This window comes from Notothenia coriiceps, unplaced genomic scaffold (assembly GCF_000735185.1).
Source record: "Notothenia coriiceps isolate Sejong01 unplaced genomic scaffold, NC01 NC01_scaffold00026880, whole genome shotgun sequence".
Classification (NCBI taxonomy): domain Eukaryota; kingdom Metazoa; phylum Chordata; class Actinopteri; order Perciformes; family Nototheniidae; genus Notothenia; species Notothenia coriiceps.
Window position 1 is genome coordinate 47,728 of NW_011359581.1, and position 15,680 is coordinate 63,407.

Sequence of the window (15,680 nt, forward strand, 5' to 3'; positions counted from 1 at the left end):
TCAGAACTTAGGGTTGGGCTTAGCAAGTTGCCATGTGCCAACTTCTGTCATTTTGTATCCATTGTCATTACCTTCAATGTCGGCTGAAAATGCACATCCATATATCTGTTTAGAACTTGCCTCAAAATCATCACGTTTTATTCAGTATCAAAGTACTCCAGTTGTTTATTTATCTGTATAAGGTTAGACAAAGATTAATAGACTCTTGATGTTGACCAGGAACATTTTGAGGCTCAGGTCGTCCTATTTACGGTTCTTACATTTTGGCAACACTGACATTCTTTCATGGTCAAACATGTTCAATATTTTGGTAAAATAGTAAAAATAAAAACATATTTTTGGAGAGCCCTTCGTGTCATACTTTGAAAACCCCTGCGCTAATGGATCCAGAGAGCAACATCCATTTGCTCCACCACTATTTTCCATTTGGATAATTCATTTGCTCTGCAGTACTGAAGGGTGGATATGAGTTAAATGTGTATTTTGGTACATTTTCCTGTAACTGCAGCTTGAAAGCCAGCAGATAATATTCCCAACGTAAAGCTGATAACTCAGTGAGAAGAGGGACTGATCCTTCCCTTTTATTAAAACAGGAAATTAGAGAAACACATTTATATCAGGGCAACGTGTGGAACGTACCGAGCACACCGTCACATCACACCTCCTGTATTTGTTAGATGCATTATCACATTATTATATTCACAGTTTACCCTACTCCCTGCGGAGCGAGGAAAATATGCCGTTGCAGGGCTGTTCTGCCAAACAGGTTGCCATGACGATGAGATTTCACTCTTAGTTTCCGTAACTCCTTCCTCGTGTACAATTATTAATAAATCACGATTGTAACAGTTTGGCCTAAGGCTATAGTTTCAGCTGTTTCTATGTGTTTTATGGAAGTGTTTTTTCCAGTGTATAAAAAACAACTGAAGAGAAACCTTTCGCACCCTCTGAGGGAGAAGCTCGGCGTCCCATGGCAAATTGGTTATGTGATAGTGCACTACTTTCTGTCGGGGATAGAAAATACATTTTTAGCAAAGCTGGGGAACATTTGTATAAATCATGGGGAACTCACACAGGCTGAAATGACTGTGAGGACATCTTGTAACAGGGAAGTAGGACAATGGTGTCTCAAACACATTCAGGTCACACAAAGAATGAATGACTTGACGGATGCCCTTTTTTGAAGTCTTCTCATTGTACCCACTTCTGAGTGCTACACCAAAACACATTCCCAAAGTGGAACAGCACTCCTGTGGTTTGATGCACCATAATAGTGGCATATAGAGTCAAAATCATAGCAGCAGAGACAGATGATGTCTTGTTTTTCACAAAAAGCTGTATCCAACATTCCCCATAAAGTAAATTAATAGTATATTTTAGGGATGTCCCGATCACCTTTTTTTGCTCCCGATCCGATTCCGATCATTTGATTTTGACAATTTGCCCTTAAGGTTATTTTTTTATTTAAATTGGATATTCTATCCAACATGGATATAGCTTCTTTCTTTCACAGCAGCATTGGATCAGTTCAGTTGTGCAGCATTGGATCAAAACAAAATAAAGCTCATCAGTACTCGTTAGCTTACTGCTACAATTAGACACTGCGCCCTGCCCACTCTGTTGCCAGATTTGAGAGAAATAAGCAACCAGGTCTATGAAAACAAGCCCCAAAGAAGCAACACATACATGATGTTGTGTAATTTGAAACCAAAACTAAGGCCTCAGGATGACTTTAAGACTTGAACATGGTCATTTTTATTTTGTAACATTGAATAAAAAAATCTTTAAAAAGTATTTAAAAAAAAAAAAAAAAAAAATCCCGATCCCCGATTTTTTTCTCCCGATTCCGATCTTTTGAAAATCACGTGATCGGCTCCGATCCCCGATCACGTGATCGGATCGGGACATCTCTAGTATATTTATTTAGACCTCTTTAACATCCCACATCTCCTTTGTGTAATGCAGCTCATGGGGCCAAAACAGCCTCACACACTCGACGTGACAGAAAAGCCTTCCTCAAGTCAAATGAATCCCCTCCTCGCCTACTGCCCACTGGTCCAGTTCTTGTTATTGTGATAGATGAGGAGACGCTGTATGACTCGCGGACACACAGTCTCATTAACCACACCACAACAGTGACCCCAGCTGGACAGCTACATCCCTGAGACCTGACAGCATGTCTGGGTTTTTCTTTTTCTTCTGCACCTCCCACAGCGGACTCGCTTCTAACCCTTTCTATCTATTTACCCAGAGCGAAAACATGTGGAGGCTTTTTGCCGCCACAAAATCTCCGGATGAAGGATTGGATAGTATCTGCACTGTCTGGTTTTATTCTTCTCTGGCAGCGCTTTTGCTCTTTTCTGCTGCCCTGTTGAGTTTATTCCCATTCGAGCCACACATAAGGGGTAATGTCCCGTGATGAATGCATTTTATGCGATTTTAACAAAGATTTAAGCTTCTTCTCCGTGCTGTTGAACAAAAAAGCTCCTGCCAACGTGAATCCCTGACAGTTGAGCATCAATATTCATATTGCATAAAATCTTGTGCAAGCAGAAAATAAACATCTCTGTACTCGCAGAAAACCAAAAACAGAATAAATGCGGTTGTGTCAGTCAAACACCCAGGAGGTTTCCAAACCCTCTCTGCTAATCTGTGACATGTCTTAGAGCATGGAAGCCTCTTTTCAATTTCTTATAGGCTTTCTCAAACGGGTGATGTTGTCAGAAACCACATTTTAGAGTGGGTCAGTGAAAGAACTTTCGCTAACCTCTCGTCCACAGCAGCTAAGACGAGTTTTGAGGTGAATCCACATCAGTGTCAAGAGAAAAAGTGAGTGTTGAGCAGTGCAGAGATCAGTGACAGATTACTCTTCAAGCAGAAAGGAAAAGTTTTAGGAGACAGTTTTTCTATTTGTAGAAAGTAAGGGAGGTTTTTTTGTACATTTTCAAAGAATGAAGTTCAGTCGATGTATCAACTCAGGTGTGCATAGAAGAGCTCACAGGAACCAAACATACTACAAGATAAACTATGTTGGAGACAGTCTTACTTTTTCATTCAATTAAAGGTAAGGTCCAGCCCCTTTTGACCCTGATCAATTTGTACTTTACAAGAGTGATTAGTATTATTGTGTATTTGTGGCACGGACTGCTCTCCAAAAAACAATCAAATGTCATTTAAAACAGTTAATAGTCTTGAATTGTGTTGTTTCTTTAGACAATATAAAAAGATTCTACAGCCAAATGAAGTCCTTTTTTACATTCTGGAAACCCATTTAATACAAGTATGAAATGCACTATATGAAATGACTTGTCAGGATGGACGTTTGTGTGGTGTTCAGTCGAGTTAATAGGGTGGTTCGCAGCCACCCACACAAAAATAATGGCTTCCCGAGCCTCACTCAGTACCCATATCACGACTCGTAGCACCAACAGCAACTATTCTGCGATTCCCTTCTCTCCTCTCCAATTCTGCCCCGACCAGGCGTGCTATCAGCCTCCTCTGAGACTCTTCAGCACAGCCTTTGTGTACTGCATGTATTCTCTGTATTGTAATGAAAAGGGGAGGCAGCAGAGAAGTCAGCAAGAGTTGGAACAGAGTTAGTATTCAAAGCTGTGAACTCCATAGGGTCATGCTATTGATAGAAGCACACCAGTACAGAATAGAAAATAGAAAAAGTTAAAAAGAACGATGTGCAGGAAGTCGGTTTATTGAATATCTGCTCGAAGGAGGTGTTTGTTTGATGAATTAAAAAGCAGATGTCCGAAGATGTGACAATTCTGCAGATTTTTGTTCTGACATCCAAAAAATCCATTTATTTGTTATTTAGGTCACTACCCCGAAGTCAGCCACAATATAACTCTTGAGCCCGACAGATGTTATTTTGTGTCTGTGGATGATAGTCTTTCTATATCCAAACTACACTTTATACTTTCTTCTTTTCAAAGAGAAATCCAATAACTTCTTTGCAGAAATGTATTTTTCTGCTTTCCTTGGAATCGTCTCTGGCTCTCAGGGTTATGTGGATACAAACGAATGGTCTTCTCATTACTGCATTTGTAATACTAGGACTGTGTAGGTCTGCACTGCAGTCAGAATACCTTTATTAGTCCCACAGAGGGGGAATGCATCGTTACTCCTCAGACATCTCAGTGTTACCTATGTTAAGAAAAAAGTACTAAGTTATGATGTAATTAAAATATAATATTAAAAGTAAAAGAAAAATACTTTCCAAAATACAAATCCTGTAACAGTTCTTAGGATTTAGCAGCTAGGTATATATTACCCAGTTATTAATGGCATGTGTATATAATGCATATATTGCACATAGTATGATGGTATTTAACTTCAGTACAAATCACTTTATGTTAGTTTCTCTGATGATTTGATGTCGACTTTAACCTGGGACATGTTAGCTTTAGCCTTCGTGTTTGATTATAATGGAATGCATGTTGCCATTATGTGCATATTTAAACCCCCTTTTCCAAGTTTTAAAACAAGTCAGTTGGAAATAATGAAAAAGTCAGCCAGAACAGCATTTCCAAACCGAGTCACGGAGCGAAAAAACATAAAATGTGAAACCTGGTTAGATTTATTGATCCATAAAGAAGTACATGGCACAGAAATGCACGGCTCTTTGGTGAACACATTTGTGGGTAGATGTAGTAGTACATTGCTCCACCTGGCAGCTGTAATGACCCACTCATCGTGCTCCGTCACAGCAAGGGGGAAGAGGTGATGGACTTTTGAGACTGTGTCCTTCTTCTTTTTTACAAAACCTTTTCAAACAGTCTGCAGAGTCTGCTTGACAATCCAGACACAGTTCATCTCCTGCAGCAGCGGGGGGGTTTTAGGTTTCATTTCAATTTTCTCTTCCTCTTTTTTTTCATTCTCCCAAGCTCCGCGGGAGTTAGATTCACTGTGCAGGTGTTCCGGGATAACAAAAGAAAGGGCATTGCTAGCGGTGCAGGACAAAAACTTTTGAAATTGCTGTAAGTCAGCCATCATTAAATACTCCATTTTCTGCCCTTGCTGGCTCCACAGTAAACGGACATTTATCATGGTTGATTCAGCAGCCAGGGACATGGCTGGGCGAGACTACATGACTGATGGACGCTAGAATGCGAGCTAAATTCAATTAAGTGACCTTTTATTGTCAAGGTGGATCGACAAATCTTCCGGGGACAGGATAGGTGAAATATTGTTATGGTCTGTCACTGAGATATATAATTAAAATGGTGCTCCAAATACATGGATCTTAGTGTACAGTAAACACATTTTTCAGCCTTTGTGCAGTGAATACAAATTCTTACGGTGTGTTACGGCTGCTGCCTTCCTGGTCGTCTGAGTGTTTTCAGCTGTGTGTGTTCTATGTAAATGAGCTGTGCGGTTGCCCTCCCGGCATTGGCTGCCATCTCCTGGTCCGCCCCTGAAGATTGCGATTGGAGCACACCGGGCCCGACGCACTCCAATCGCAGCGCACAGCCGGCGCACACCTGTTGGAGATGACTACAAAGCTCATCATTCTGGAGGCTCTGTATGTGGACAGATGCCTCTCGCTACTTTCTCTTTGTGCTGGGGTTAAACTTGTGTGATTAGTAGTGTCTAGAGTAGGTTAGTTAGAGTGTAGAGTAGCTTAGTTATTGTTTAGAGTAGTTTAGGATTCTGTGACGGTTGCCTTTAGTTTAGCTGTGTTTTGTATAGATGCTTTGGTTAGTTGTACCACTTTTAAAGTGAGGTTTTGTTTCGTTCTTTATTTAGTATATTAGTATTTATTTTCCCTGTATGTCTTTAGACTCACCTTTTAGAGTCCTCCCTTAGTTTGGTTGCCCATTTAAACTTGCGCCTTTGTGGCCTCTATTGTTTGTTATTTAAACCGGTGTTTTTGGCTCTTTTGTTTGTTTCAGGCTGTTTGCCTGCCATTTTGTTCACCTGTTGTGCATTAAAACCACTTATAATTATACCAATACCAATCTGGTTGTGTTGCTTCCCTTTGATTCCCCTAGCTCAGAAGGGAACGTAATACGGTGTCTCAATTTGAGGTGTTGTAGCTTTGGTGGAGCTGCAGTATAGGAAATCAAAGTAAGCTCCTGATTGCACCTTTAAGGAAACCCAGTTCTGAATAACAATGGGAAATGACAAGTGTATGACCACTTGAGTGTAACATGCACAGAGGAAAACAACCTCCTTACATAATCAGCCAGGTTTTAGTGTGTGACAGGAAGACAATTGGTCATCAGCCTCAATCTTTACCCCTCACTCATGCTTATGCGTGGCTGCATACCGCATCAGAACAATTGCTTATCCGTTCCAAATCTGTTGCAGTCCATTCAGAGCACGTCAGATGTGGAAACTGAGTGAATGCTAGCTGTTGTTGACATCGAAATTCACAAGGTTCGGGGTCGATGGGTTCGAATGTGCATCGTGTGCCCTTGCAGATCCTTTATTCTTTATTTACTGTAAGAGTTCACAAGTTCAAGATTCTCTCTCTTTGTAAATGTTGTCTGTGAGCTTGTGTTTGTTGTATAAAAGTTCTCAGTGAGGTAAGAGAAATGAACCTTGATCTGTGACTAAAACTGTTCTATAACTTAAAAGCTGCATTTACTGTTGTTGCCTTTTAATGTTCTTATTAGGCTGATCCGCTAAACGAAATATCGATGTATCATGTTAGTGATTTTTCTGCTGCCTGTTCAAACCGTTCAAACACAACCATGTAACATTTCCATTCTTATTGTAACACAATGAATAAAGGCTTCAAAGTAAATGAACAGCAGCCGGTGAGGCAGGGGAAACAAAGGAAGATGAATTGTTTGAAGAAAGAAAGAGAGAGTCTCGAAAGCTTCCTGACCTGGATCCAAGTTAATTTGCCAAGTCGTACTCTGAGTTAATTAAAGCGACTTCTCCCAGTGGTGTGGTCACAGCTTCATCATTACAAGGAATGATTTGACACTGTATTGAAGAGAGTGAAGAGAGATGTCTAGACTCTCATTGTTTTTATGAACAAAGGCTTAATTGGTCCTTGTATTACTTCTTCAGGAAAGGTCTCAGTTTCATTGGTAACACTCTGACTACAGCCTGGCACTTAAGTTGTTTGTTTGTCTTCCTTAAATCTCATATCAAACTTACCGATTCACATTTGTTCATGGTTCTACATTTCCTGTATTATGTTTTAATGCACACATGTACTTGACTCCTTGTTAACAATATATAAACTTGCCACTTTTAATTACAGATTATACATTATAAAAACTTTCCAGATGTATTTGATGGATATTTAAACAGATCTAAATGGTTATCTTTGAACCGTCACATACAACCTCTACTCATTGCAGTATGCAGTACCAAAGAATATCCACAAGGTAGCGCTGTTCCATTATTTTTCACAACAGATTACTGAAAGTGAATTGTACCATGGATTTAATTTAACTTTAGATCTATAGCATTCTGGCAAATGGTTTTTAAAATGATTAAACGTGATCAAAGTCTCCAGGGGTGCCCAGTTAGTCGAAGGCAAGTCAATATCTCAAGGCCAGAAGATGTCTCTTAAAGTAACTTGTAAAATACTTTTTGAAGTACATTTCTTCTGTCATCTGAGAGAAAAAACGTATTTAATTATTTAAACTAAAGTATATATGGTTAAAGTGATGTGAAGCAACAAAGTAGTCTACTTTTTCTTTATAAGTACAATAAGTATTTCAGCTTTAGGGAACTTTGTACTTCTACTCGACTATATTTTGGGACATTTTGGCAAATTATGCCATGCATCTAGACAGATGCAACATATTTCACAAGTTGATATACTTGCATATGAAATACAAATATGTAAAGCCATCAGTTAAATGTTGTGGAGTGAAAAGTACACTATAAAAAGTAATGTGCAAGTAGGCTACCTCAACGTTGTACTTGTACTCTCTTTTACCTGTAGATGCAACCACAGATATTTCTGACTTACAAAATTAAAATGTCTCTAAATAACTTATTATGTTATGAAAACGTTTGCACTCCATACAAATTGCATTGCAAAGGTCAAATGATATCCTTTGACTTGGTATTTACAGTGTTATAAATCAAAAGCACACTTATTAATGAGCATAATATCTTTATTTGCAGCCTATGTAGAACTCAAACTATCCCATTACTACCCCAGCAGCATGCACTACTGTAACACCTTCTCTTCATCAGGGAAGAGATATGTAAAGTGCTGCCTAGAAATGGATCACCAACGATAAGAGGTGCAGGACTTTAGGAGCGCAGCCTTCATATGTCCAGCCGGACCAGCAGTGTTTGGCCCTGCAGTATAATTGATAAGACTGGGTGTGAATGGCTGCTCTCTCACAGCCAATGGCTGAGCACCGGATGCGAGATATCCGCTGCAACAACAAGCGCTCTGTTCCCCCTTCAGCTTGACGCCATTTACAGCCCAAATCCCGACCTCCTCTCCGGAAAGAGCAAAAAAAAAAATACACGAGAAAAAGTACTCGCAAAGTCCCAGAGCCCTGCGGATAAAACACACAGAGTTTGAACAACTTCTGAGCTGGAGTTTCTTCTACTTCTTCTGCAAGAAAAGTGTAGTGCCGCTAAGTTTGCACTCCGACGCTGATTGATTGAACATTTCTCCCGTTTTAATACCTCGTGCTCTTGCGCAAAACATGGGATTTACGTTTTAGCGTTGCCTCTCATGAAAATGCACCTCGGTTGGAAACTTTCTCAATGGATTTTACTGACGACTTTCCAGACTGAGTTGTTGATGCACGGAATAAACTCCCTCTCAAATTGGATTTATTTCACCTAAACGGGGGCTAAAGTGTCGAAAGCACGGTAAGTGAAGCCTTTTGTTAAACAAAACATGTTGCTTGGCTGTGTCATACACTTGTTTAAAATGTTTATCGTAGTTCTGAGCTTGCATTTGTAGACTTTTTAAAACTCCCCCCCTTTTTTATTAAATATTTTTTTCAAAACATATAATGTTATGGTTTTACCAGGAGGGGCTGTCTTACTTTTGACAGATTTTGAGTTTATGATCCGTAGCTATTTTTGATAAAAGGTGTGGTTTTCCTGCATCTAAAATTAGCTCGCCTGGACTGAGTCTAATGTCTAATGTGATTGTTCATCTCAATGCTGGTGTCAGCTTTATTAGGAAATAGTCGTGTCCAAGTTGGCACATGTGTTTGCTCATAAGGTGCACTCTCTCTCTCTCTCCGCACAAGATACTATTAATCTCCTGCACTCATAATGTTAATATCAATTTGCTTAACACAGCAGAAATCACTGCCTAGTCAGTCAGCATCAGAAACAATATGTCGTATTGGATTTATATATTTACATCTTCACACATTGTCCGTTTTTCTTTTCATATCCCTAGCCTGTCATTTTAAGAACTGATGCCATCAGTTTGCCCCAGTGTACTTCCTCTAGTCCCCCCACTTCACCCTCCCACTGTGGCCAACATGGCCTGCACACAGGGCCCTGTGAGGGGATGAGTGGCTGCACGCCCCCCCCTCCCCCCCTAACAGGCTAACATTTGAGTGTGCCTGGAAGCCCTTCATTTGGAGCAAAAAGGCTCATAAATCCTAAAGAACCCCCATGCATGCTCACAGAGAGCAGTCCTTCACTGCCTCCCACCCCCCACCGCCACTTTGAACGCATCACTCAAACTTTACATGGTCTCTTTCATGCTCCTAACTTTTTTTTATCTTGTCACTCATCTTCCTTTTTTCAAGAGTGTCACAATGCAAAATGCGTTAGAATGGGCAAGGTTGCTGCAGGCCATTTGTCATGCAACAAACAAAAGCCCTTCCTGTATTGTCATTGAAAAGGGGGGAACCTCGCAACCCCTAAGATGCCATTTGAAAGCTAATTACCACAAGGAAGGAGAATTAAGGCCAACACTGTCAGTTTCTATGCTTTGGTGTGATATGTCGGTGAAAACAAGGCCTCTGCATTTGAATATTTTAGCATATTGCCCTCCCTCTGCATTTATTTAATATTTTTTTTCTTTTTATTATAAATCGGAGAGATAATGAGTGATGTGGGGCTATGAGTGCCTAGACTAGAGGTCAGACTTTGGGGTCAATGTTAGAAACTTAAAAGAGCAGAGGCCTTGATCTGCCGTTTACATTGACTCTAACACGTAGCCTAACATTTCCATTCCTGTGTCATCTGTTGGGCCCATATCAGTCTTCAGTAAAGTGCTCTACTTCCCTTTTTAAAAGATTGATTCATGAATCAACACATGTTTGCAGCTTAAATTGGATAATTTTCTTAATCATCCAGCTGGTCAAGTTTAAGGCTATTTTACAAAAATAAAAAGAACCAGTATGTTTTCATTTTAAACCAGCATATGGCAGTTAATTGATATATAAAATGGTTGCCAATTAATTGACTTGTTTTAGAAGTATTTTTGTGCATTTAAAGCCTTTTTTTTGCTCACAATATAGCGACGACAGGAAATGGGGTTGTGAGATGCAACAAGGTCCTGGCCGGACTTAAACTGGCGTGTTCATGTTTAATGTCTTTAAGCTACCGGAATGCCCCCTAAAAAAGTTTCTCACTCAACTTATTGAGTAACCATCAATCATTTCTCTCTCACTTTGCAGAAGTAAATGCCAATTTATCTTTCTTGGTTGGATTAGTTATTTGTCTGTCATGGGTGTGGGAAAATAAGAGGGCTGGGAAGTATCTAATTTCGATGACCATTTCAGTTCATAAACATGATAACTGGAAATGGAACTTTCTACATTATTTAGTTTGTATCGTAGCCATAGCTGTTCCATAGACGCACTCTTGGGTTAAAGCCAAAAGCGGATCCTAAATGCCCAAACAACTCTTACTTCTGGCTCCAAACATTACATCATCGATGTAATCAGTAACGTCCATCTCTCTTCCTCATTTGTGTGTCGGGCCTTATTTCCATAGTGGTGCTTGTACAGATATCGGTTATGATTTGCATGATGTTATTTGCATGGCTTGTCACAGCCGGATATAAACTGTGTCTTTCTGTTACAGGACTTCAGATGTGTCCCATGCCAGCCAGAGTGCCCCTTCAGTCCCGAGATGGATTCTACAAGTCAGAACGACAGCGATGGGGGAGGAGGACGCCAAGGGCGGTCATCGCCATCGCCGGACAATCCGCATGACGAAGGGAGAACGCAACCTCGGCCTCCGCAAACCCCAGATGGTCCCCCAGACCCTGGGTTGACCAGCAGGCTGCCCCAAACTACAGCAGTGCTATCTCTGGATCAGATCCGGATATCTGGGAGTAGTAATGAGTACACAGAAGGGCCCACAGTCGCCCAAAGATCTCCGGCCTCTCTGCAGAGGCAACAGAAGAGTGACTTGATTACGTCACCAGGATCAAGGACGAGTGGGCAGCATGAGACCCGGGAAGAGCTGCCTAATAATCTCCGTAACCTGCATTCATTGACTCAGCATGGAAACACAAATGCTTCCATGTCCTCCAGTGTGGAGGACTCCCAGAGTAGCATCAGGACCACCGTGGGGAGCTCTTCTTCAGGCCAGAGGCTTGGCAGCAACCAGATAATCAGAACCCAGCCCAAACGTGCAGAGCTCAACTCAGAGGAGCTGAAACCCCTGAACGATGAGCCCAGGGCTCTGTTGGCTGTGCCAGGCAGCGGAAGCAATAAAAATAAAAGCATACACACCACCAAGTGTGAGGACTGTGGTCGGTGCTGCTGCCCAGAGTGCAGACGCCCGCGGGTGCTTCCTTCCTGCTGGATGTGTAGCCGCCGCTGCGTGTGCTCCTTGCAGAGTGCAGTAGAGTACGGCACGTGCGTGTGCTGCGTCAAGGGCCTGTTCTACCACTGCTCCAGCGACGACGAGGACACGTGTGCTGACAAGCCCTTCTCATGCTCACAGTCGCACTGCTGCGTCCGCTGGACCACCGTGTCGCTCTTCTCCCTGTTCTTCCCCTGCCTCCTGTGCTACCTCCCCGCTAAAGGATGTGTCGGCGCATGCCAGAGCTGCTATGACCGGAGCACGCGCCCCGGCTGTCGGTGCAAGAACACAAACCTTATCCGTTGTGAGGATTTTGGGAAGCCAACGTAAACAGGACGGTGGTGTACGTTGCAGAAAGATGGACCATGTTGACTGACTGTAGACAGCCCTGTAGTTCTGTAACGGTTTGAGTAGAGTGCTTGAGTTTTTGTGTTTCCCATCAAGATCTTCATGTCTGCCACATCTGGGCAGAGTCGGTTTTGTCTTCAGTTGTCAACTTTTAATGCTTGTTGACAAAAATGTTACTACAAAAGGCACTGGAGGAGCATTCACTCACCCTGGCGTTCTGAGTATCACTTGAAAGGTAAACCAAAATAAGCGCTCCATTTGATAAAAGACATATCCAACTACTGTTTTGTCCTGAAAAGAAATTCTTCACTCAAGTGCCCAGATATTGTGTTGAGTCCAAATGGATATCCTTTTTTTTTAACATTTAATACAACTTATATGCTAAGAACAGACTCTTATTACTAACTGTATGTAAAGTAGTAAATGCAAAGGGTATGTACATTAGAAAATGAGTTTGACAGATGTTTTATTTTTGTACATATAATAATACTTCAACTGTGAAAAGATTTCTGCCACACCAGAGGCACCTTGATAAATCCACGTTTATATGAATCAGTAACTTCATTCACACCATGTTTGTACATTCACTGGAATGTATATCAATCATTTTATGTAATTTACAAAAGAAAATCTTATCCCTTCTACTTGTAAATTGTACAGTGACCTTATATGAGAAATTTATTTTCTAATTCCAACATTGCTTAGTGTAAAGTTAAAAAAATATATATATTTATTTGAAGGTTTATTATTTTATAATGAAAAATATTTATTTTGAGAAAGCATTGTTAATGTGTCACCTCTTACTGTCGTTGCTGCAGATTGTGAGGTGACCTGTAGGAGTGTCAAAGCTGGATGAATAGTTCACTATGAATTAGAAGACAAATATATTAACGTTTGAAATTAAACAACCTTGAAGTCTGACTGTATCTTTCCTGTTTTTATTCCTGCATTGTACTCTCCAAAAACATGTATTTCTACCCGATTTTGTGGAGAGGTAATTTTGCGTTGGGTGCCTTTCCGGATGGTTGGAACCAGACTTAAGCACAGTTTTCAAACATTTTAATTGAACCTCTGCACGAACACCTCGTGTAGAGCTATCATCAGCCTGGCTCTGCCACACAATCGCCCCACAATGTTTACAGAGATCAAACAAGGACGCATTAATGTTCGCCTTGGGCCCTCTTGAGAAAAAAAAACATCTGGCTCTGGTAAAGCCATGTTCATAGGAATGTGCACTTCTGTTTGCATGCACTCCAGATGTAAAGGCAATCACTTATTTTTTATCTAATAAATCAAACACCCCACCTGTTTCTTTTACAAATATGCATGTTAGCTTACTTTTACACTCCTGACTTCAAGTTCATTTCATACACCTCTGTTTTCCTCCCTTTTTTTTATCAAAGGTTTGTTCAGGAATTCCTTGGTCTTGAATGTCCCTGCAGGCGAAACATAAGCCTGAAACATAAGCCCCTGACACTTGTTGACAGCATACGGACGTGTTTGCGGCGCGGTATGCATTCAGAGCCTTGATTGACACGCCGAGGCCCAACCTGCACTCACTTGTTTGTTATTCATCCCCAGCCTTTGACTGACGGGGGTTTGCTTTACATAATTATCAACTTTCACCTAATTTAACAGTGCTGGTTGGTGGAGGGAGGGAGGGATGGAAACAACGAGCAGAATCCCATTAGAGACAGAAAAGGGAGAGTTGATTTTACGTTTAGTCTTTATCTCTCCAGTCGCAGGCCTCCTCTCTGCCTCCATTGTCTCAGCTGTGAATGAAGAGGGAAGGGGTGGCTGTGTAGGGGGTGGGTTGTTAGGAAGAGGGACCGCAAAGGGTTAAAAGCATCACTTTGAATGACAAAGACCTAACAGTTTACCCCCGTATTCAGCCCGGCATGCATTCATCCTGTTTTCAATAGTCGGGGGGTCATTTTGGCTCCCCAACGCTCCTCTCCGCTACCTGCTCCTACTTGGTATTCCCATAGGGAGGTGGGTGTCTTATTGGGGAGGGCTGATTTGTTATGCCGTTATAAAGCAAAAGTACTTATTTTTCTCTCTTGTGCACATTATAAAGTTATCATTTTCTTTGCTGAAGACTGTCTCCACACGTTGATATAATTCCCCTTTTGTGCTGCAAGATGTTTGGAAGTCTGCATCTCAGCTGGGAGCGAAATGCTCAGTGGCACACTTAGATCAAGAAGTGTCTGGAAGTCATGTTTGTAAAGCATAAGGGCCCCCCTTGGGTTTTCTTGGGTCATTTCAGTTCCTCTGAGATGTTTTTGGATCAGGGAGGGTACCTTTTCTTGTCAAAATGCTGGACACCTCATTTAGGGATGTGTCACCTGATGTTCACCGGGCACAAGGCTTCTCGGACTTAATGGTATGTTAAAACAACTTTTTTTCTTAGTGGTATTATGTTTAAAGTTCATTTGTTGCATAATACAACTTTAATAATCGACATACTATGCATTCACAGACTTATTTAACCAATACACTGACATAAGAGTAACGAGATCAGAGCAGAAAGGACTTAAAAGTGAGAGTTGGTGCATGAAAGCAGAAAAACAAGATGCACGGAGAGAGATGGTTTATCCGCCGACAGTCCCAGTGATTTGGCAGCAGAGAAGCAGGAGGAGGAGGGGATGTGAATTGAAGAAAAAAAAGCCCCAGAACGGCTCTCTTTGTTGGTTTTAGCTGCCGTGGCCCCTGCGGCTCATGGCGGCTGTGGGGCAGAGCGGCCTATTCACCCTGCTCACCAAGGCAGAACGCAGCACAGGAAGACAGGAAGGAAGCGGGGCTATTCTTCATGGACGCATTGTCTGCGTGTCTGACGGCCAGGCTTAAGCAATCAAACAGCCCTGTGAGAGAGAGGGGACATGCAGGGGGGCTCAGGAGATGTGAGCCGCCCATGTGAAAGCATTACAACTGTTAGAAATATAAAGATTAGGGAGGAATAATATGTAGAACGCGAGTAGAAATACTCACAGTATTGTTCCATAGTACCGGGTACATGTACCTATTTTAAGAAGAATATATGGAACTGTTGACCAAAAGAAGTCAGTAGCTTTAAGACACACACATTTGGTAAATTCATTAAACATGAACTTTTGGTACTGGGTACTCTGAAAAAAATTGCAAAATGTGCACAAAACCTACATTATAGTACATATTAAAGTGGAGAAAGGCAAAATAAAGGAGAATTTCAAATTCAATACAACTTCTATCTTTGCACAATATAAGTCAGGCCTATGGGGAAAGTTCCCTTTTCCAACATATAAGCTAGTGGCTACAGTAAATGAACTAGTAGTGCTTTAAAGTGTATTGAAGTCATTTAAATGCGTTACTGTTGGTAAAGATCACACACTTTTTTTGTCATGTCAAAGGCAGGGATGCAAAATCAACTGAGAGGAATCACCGTACTCGACAGATTTACTTTGACACTTCCTTTTCATTAGAACAATCATCAAAAGCGAAGTTTCCTTTTTTCTTTGGTAAATCATCTTCCTGAAAGTGTCTGGACTTTGCCACTGTGGTTTATCATGTTCAACATTCACGACACTTTCTTTCACTTACATAACCTCTGTAACTACACTGAGAAG

The 15,680-nt window shown here is 41.2% G+C and overlaps 1 protein-coding gene across 1 annotated transcript; it reads left to right on the forward strand.

Annotated features, from left to right (window-relative positions):
• Positions 1 to 8,296: 8,296 nt before the first annotated feature.
• spry2 (sprouty RTK signaling antagonist 2) lies at positions 8,297 to 12,997 on the forward strand. The gene is made up of 2 exons (XM_010784982.1): positions 8,297 to 8,814; positions 11,002 to 12,997. Exon 2 carries the CDS (start codon positions 11,050 to 11,052, stop codon positions 12,058 to 12,060), a length of 1,011 nt encoding a protein of 336 aa, XP_010783284.1. The 5' UTR covers positions 8,297 to 8,814; positions 11,002 to 11,049; the 3' UTR covers positions 12,061 to 12,997.
• The last annotated feature ends 2,683 nt before the right edge of the window (positions 12,998 to 15,680 follow it).

Bases quoted from the DNA above. Each gene is read 5' to 3' on its own strand.
- spry2 (XM_010784982.1), top strand. From the start codon at position 11,050: ATGGATTCTACAAGTCAGAACGACAGCGATGGGGGAGGAGGACGCCAA.